The sequence below is a fragment of the Vigna unguiculata genome, chromosome 9 (genome assembly GCF_004118075.2).
Source record: "Vigna unguiculata cultivar IT97K-499-35 chromosome 9, ASM411807v1, whole genome shotgun sequence".
In the NCBI taxonomy this organism is placed as follows: Eukaryota; Viridiplantae; Streptophyta; class Magnoliopsida; order Fabales; family Fabaceae; genus Vigna; species Vigna unguiculata.
Window position 1 is genome coordinate 35,361,645 of NC_040287.1, and position 6,134 is coordinate 35,367,778.

The 6,134-nt window shown below is 35.3% G+C and overlaps 1 protein-coding gene across 2 annotated transcripts; it reads right to left on the minus strand.

Annotated features, from left to right (window-relative positions):
• Positions 1 to 623: 623 nt before the first annotated feature.
• On the minus strand, positions 624 to 6,134 carry LOC114164157 (GATA transcription factor 24-like). 2 transcript variants are annotated; one of them, XM_028048706.1, is made up of 10 exons: positions 5,604 to 6,124; positions 4,663 to 4,749; positions 4,440 to 4,573; positions 4,156 to 4,266; positions 3,858 to 3,969; positions 3,298 to 3,357; positions 1,832 to 1,900; positions 1,673 to 1,747; positions 1,487 to 1,567; positions 624 to 1,319 (listed from the first exon to the last, which is right to left on the minus strand). In XM_028048706.1, exons 1-10 carry the CDS (start codon positions 5,862 to 5,864, stop codon positions 1,254 to 1,256), a joined length of 1,056 nt encoding a protein of 351 aa, XP_027904507.1. In that variant the 5' UTR covers positions 5,865 to 6,124; the 3' UTR covers positions 624 to 1,253. The 2 variants fall into 2 exon arrangements, with proteins under 2 accessions (XP_027904507.1, XP_027904506.1); XM_028048705.1 differs by having other exon boundaries at positions 1,673 to 1,900; positions 5,604 to 6,134.

Here is a 6,134-nt window from a genome sequence, read left to right on the forward strand (position 1 = left end):
TCATCAAACCGATACAAAGAAGGCATTAACTTTCTGCACTCGTTAATGTTTTTGATCACGTTCTATTCAATTAGCAAATTGCGCTTCTCCGACAATCCAGATATGTTAATCTAAATAGAACCATCTAATAAAGTATAAAATTTTATTATAGACTTCTTATTTCTAAAATTCGCTCGATTTACAACTCAAGGGAAAACCATGTACCGCAAGTTGCATTCCTTGAATTAGCGGAAATTGAAGAACACAAGGAGGAACCATGGCGTTGTCGCTTCACCCAAACACCGCCATAGCAACGAAAAAGAAAATTGGACAAAGAGTCGAAATCAATTCACCGTAAAGAAAAGGATACTCTTCGGATTGTGACTTGCAAATTGTGACCTTTGAAAGATTGTACAACTTGTATGGGATCCTCAATATAAGTCGTAAAAATTACATTTATTTTGAAATCTATGTCCTCTTTCACAAAAGACAGATCATGGGAGGAAGAGTAATAGTTTTGTAAAAGTAGTTAAGTAAATATACTAGTTCTCCTTATAAGAACTATATATACTGGTATATTATTAGACACGCAGATGACAACAGTGGCAATATTTTGGGCCTGCCCAACAGCGGTGATAAATGTGTATGGAAGAACACTGAGAAGACGATGATTAATATTTATTTTATATGTATATGTACATTTGGAACAAGTCTATCTGACCTAATTATAACATATTCAAATGGTCTCACCAAGAGTCGAGCAGCACAAGCCTAAACTTCACTGAAGGTCCTAATTTCCACACTGCTGCCTTGATGTTCCAATACCCATTCTTGAGTGGCAGACCATATCACCGAAATTTCATCTCTAAAATCAAGGTTGCAGAGCTTTGATCTCAATGAAATTATGATAGTCAGGAGCATGTAGAGAGCAATTTTATTAACACAGGCCTCACTAATGAATATTTTATGATATAAACACTGAAGGAAAATTACATTATAACATATACACAAACAATGTTTGGCACGTATACCAGCATCAATGTCACAGACTACCCAATGTTAGGTCGGAATAGCAGAGCTTCTTGACATTTGCTAATCCGTAATCATTTCAATTTCCATTTCCGAGGGCTACAATTAGTCATAACCCCGAATTTCCTAATTATTTCTGGTATGTATCACTGCTTCTAGATCTGCATCTCATTAGTACATCAACAATATACTACAGAGGGACCATTATATAAAACCCCTCAACGTAATGAATCACTTAGTACCTTCTAATCAAAGTTTTCTGGAATGTCAATATCTGTATCTGAAGGATTAGAAAGTTCAACCAGAGGTTCCTGAAGATAAAATGAACCTCATAAGAAATTGCTACTGAAATGCTTGTTATGAACATAACTCGTGTATTTACAAATGTATAATTGTCTCCATTTTAACTTTCGTTGGTAAAGTGGGGCTATTAAAACTCAGATGAAGTCGACCTTACAATTGTGTAGGGTTGTGATACCTGTTCAGTGTCATTCCTTGAAGAATGACCAAGTCCTAATGGCGGAGCATTTGTAAAGTGGTCTGCAGTTTCAGGCAATTCCTGAACAAGAAATCAACCCAATACCCATTAAGACTAGCATCATAGCAATTCATTATATGCTTTCATTTTCTCAATACACACATACACATATATATTTAAAACTACCTCATCACTGGGGTTTACTGCATGACCACTAGAACCATCACCTGTGTTGGACTTGGACGGATCTTCAGAACTACCCTGCATACCCCATGAAAAGTTTTCATGAAAAGGAAAAAAATGTGTACTGCCGAAAATGAATTTGCAATATGTAAAAGCTTCTACTTGCTCATCATGGATTCCGGGCAATTCTCCTTCTATAACAGAAGTAGGCTTGACATCAATAGGAATATCCTGAAAATTCCATTCACGTTGATGAGTAAACCACCAATTTATGTATTAAGTAGAACTGCAATGTAACTGAAAGGACCTAGATATATGCACCGCAAAGACTTTCAGGTAAGGCTGTTCAAACGAGATACTGTCATAAAACCAATCAAAACAACCCAATACTAATAAGTTGGTTTGCTTGTTTTTCACCCTTATTGGGGATTAGGTTGTTTGAAATTCTATTGAGAAAGAAAAATTGGATCCGCTTCTGGTTAGAAATAATTTTAACCCAAATATTTATAGTCAACCATGCAGTGCTGAGTAATAAATCTTTTACAAAAAAGTAGGTCGCTTTTAAAAATTTTAACGGATTTGAAATGTTTTAAATTTGAATTGTTCAACATAAAATTTTTATGTTCTTCAAATATTTTATTTAGAAAAAACAATTTAAATTTATTAAATTTAAATTTTTAATTTGGATAGCTAACTCAATTTCTAGTATGCGTAGGAAAATTAAAAATATTTAAATAACTGATATTTCAGTATCAAATATTAACTAATTTTAAACATTTAATAACAAAAGCTAATATGTAATAGTATTTATTAATTAAAAATATAAATATGACACTTTTAAATCAATATTGCGAGATATATAAAAAAGAAGAGAGAAGGGAGAGGAGAGAAGACAGAGAGAGAAGAGAGGACAAATTGGGAGAGATAGGAGAAAGGAAAAAAAGAGGAAAAGAAAGAGAATCAGAGGAGAGCGGAGGAAAGAACGTAGAAGAGAGGGGACAGAAACAGAGGAGATAAGAGAATGAAAAGACATAATGTGAGATAAAAGACAAGTGTAACATTTCCAATTCTAACTATTTTAATAGAATTTAAATTATATATTGGAATAACTAAAATTAAAATAATTTCACATTTTTAAAATGTTCTTCAAAAAAAAAATATCATCCGAACACATACTTCACTCAAAGCATTTTGAATTCTTTAAAATAATTAATTACTCCATCAAAACACAAGGGAAATTCATTATCATGTCAACTTTTTCCACTATTGCTTGGAATCAGAAATCTTTAACGGGTAAGTTTCATCAAGATACCTTATCCAATTGGGGGTTTTGACCGATGATCTTTGACTTTGTTACTAAGGGAGAGTGACTGAATCGTAATTTAGAGCATCAGTAACTTGACTTATCCTCCCCTACTTTTCTCTTTCTTTTTACCTCTAGTGAATTTAATTTTCCCATCACAATATTTACCGAGAAAAAACTTCAGATATTTCACACCCAAGAACTTATTACAGATCCATGAATGAGATATTTCATTTGGAACTGATAATTAAAAATAGAACCGATTCCCCTTTGCATTTACAATCAGGGAATAAATTGGAAGAAAATTAAGGTCTGTCTTACATACCAGATCACTTTGCTCAACAGAAAGATTTCTTCCTCCCTTGCTGAGATCTCTGAGTGTGCCCTGTCAAAGTTGAGAAGTGAATTCAGGGAAATGGAGATATTTGTAAGGTGCAAAAAGTCAATGAAATTGATGATGCATGCAGTTCATGAGAAGGAACAAAGGGAATGCAAGGAAAGAGAAAAATGAAATTCTGTCCAGCGGATGTCATGTGTCAGAAACATGCCACTGATAAGGCAAAAGGCTATCTTTACCATAAAGCTCCGGCTAGTTCTTATTCCATTGGGACCATAGTCCACAACATGAACAATGAAATGGCACCATAGGAATCCAGAACAGTTTCATATCATTATGGACAAAAATATTATAATCAGATTTTGATAATTCTACTTTAAACTTATATGGCCTTTCTGAACACAAGAAGTTTGACATAACACGATAGTATCATTTCATCCATGTAGCTAGCTGACTTCATTTGGAGGAAAACAATTTTGTCCTTGTACTTAAAATGAAATACAGATGTTCAAGTTCACACCAAGCATTTCATCACAACCAAACTTAACCTTGTTTGCCCACATAAGGCCGCATGCATTACATAAAGTCCTTGGTCCAGCTGGCCCCCGACGCATTGCAGGAGTATTATTTTCAGTGACACCACAATGGTGACATCTGCGTCTAGAAGACATAAAAAAGCAAGGAGTGGCAATAATTAATGTTTACAAAATTGGAATAAAATACAAAATGGAATAAAATACACACGCAAAGAACCACAACCCTGTGATAAAATAATATATATATATATATATATATATATATATATATATATATATATATATAGGAAATTCAAGCTTTAAAACTTACACAGATTCAGAATGAGAAGTGCCATCTTGAGCAGAACTCCGGACAGAGTCCCAATTAGATGAACCTGGGCTTTCTTTCAAGGATGCAAACTGCCCATTCTTCCTATGCATCCTAACAAGAGAAAAACACAACAAAAACAGAACACAAAAAAGTTATAAATATAAAAGAGCACCTTAAACTTCAGAAACAACTTGATGTTATTATCACATCCAAGTCAGTTTCCATTGGAAAAAAAGGTCATCGCATAATTTAGGTGAAACGGGTAAAATTGAAATTTTATTTACCTCTGTGCCACCTCCTTTCTCACAGAATACCTAATTTTCTTGTCAAAACATCTTTCCTTTCGTTTCTCACGGAATCTGACCAAGGATGCTATTCTTCGTGAAAGGTTCGAACGTTTTGGAGTATCACCCATACCCTAGAGAATTTTGTAAAGTACTCAAATGCAAGCCAAAAATTGCAATACCAGATATCAAGCTGATCTCGTTAAGTAGATATATACACTACCCTGTTACTTTGATCAAATGGTAGTTCAACAGCAGGAACACCTGCGTGCACATCACGTCCTCCCAAAAGCAGCAAGACGGCTTGAACCTGCAATGTAAAATTTGATCACCAAGCATTTCTCGGTTGCCATTCTTTCGAAGAGTTGAACAGTACATAGGTCTAATTTAAATGCCGGTTTCTATGTCCCATCAATTGTTTGAAATGATCAGAAACTTGAACGAGTATATTCTTAAGAAAATTGCAGTACTATCTCGTTTGGTTGATGCAATTAAGTCTAGGTACAATGCAATACCCAAAATGGTGAAGCCTAGGCTAGAGGTTAAATCTATATCGTCCCAATACTAAGCTCAAGCCTTTCCAAACTTCTTATTCTCCAATAGATTAATAATAACAGAGTGTAAACAATCCAACTCTGCAGCACATTTCTAATTCACCCCCATGCTTTATATAAATCTTTCCTTAATCATGACAAAAACCAAGACATAGCCCACACATCCTGCAGAGTATCATTCATTTGGGATTACTCCCTTACAACAAAATACATAACATTACAGAAAACTATTTCGTTGATGGAATTTTACTTGATTCTGTGTCTACGGAATCTTTATCTCTACTTCGAAAGAAAATTTATACGAGTATACATATTGCCAATCCGAAAGCCACTTAGCATATAATTTCATTTAACCTTTGTGCTATTTACTTTTTCTTTACAATCCTAACATTTAACAACACTCCCCGCCCATCAATTTGTTAAATTTACCAAAAAACCTACATGACCGAAGCCAGTTGCAATTTCGCAATGAATTATGTCAACAAAACGACGAACCATAGCATAATAAAAAAAACTTCGAAGTTCAAGAATATTCCAAACAATATATATATATATATATATATATATATATATATATATATTATAAATAGTTATTATATAAAATAATTACCTTCTGAGGAGTGACTGCGGGAAAGACATAAACCTCACCCTCGAAAGAAAGAGTGAGCTCGCTAGTTCTGGAAGGCATAGCAGGCAGCGGTTCATGATTCGCACTCGCAGCATTAGCAACCACGTTCACTGAACTAACATGCGCATCCTCCAACTCATCCATAGCATCATCATCAGCGCCGTCACTGTCATCGTCGTCGTCGTCGTCGACGGGTATCGCAGGGTCCTGGTACTGCAGAGGCTGCGGATTCACTGACGCCATCGATTCCCCCACCTCTCGGACAGCAGAAACCCTAATTTGTGAGGCGGTGGAGCATGCTGTACGTGACGGAAATTGAATTACCAAGAAGGTGGTGCAAGGTTCGAGAAGGAGAGAAAAATGGAGGGAGCGAAGATCTGGAGAGAGAGAGAGAGAGAGGAGAAGAAAGGGCGTGTTTGGTGAAAGACACGCACCGAAAAGGAGAGTGAAATTTTGTTTGACGGCGTCAGCGTGTGGTGTTGTTGTTATTGTTTGTTGAAGAGAGTATATATG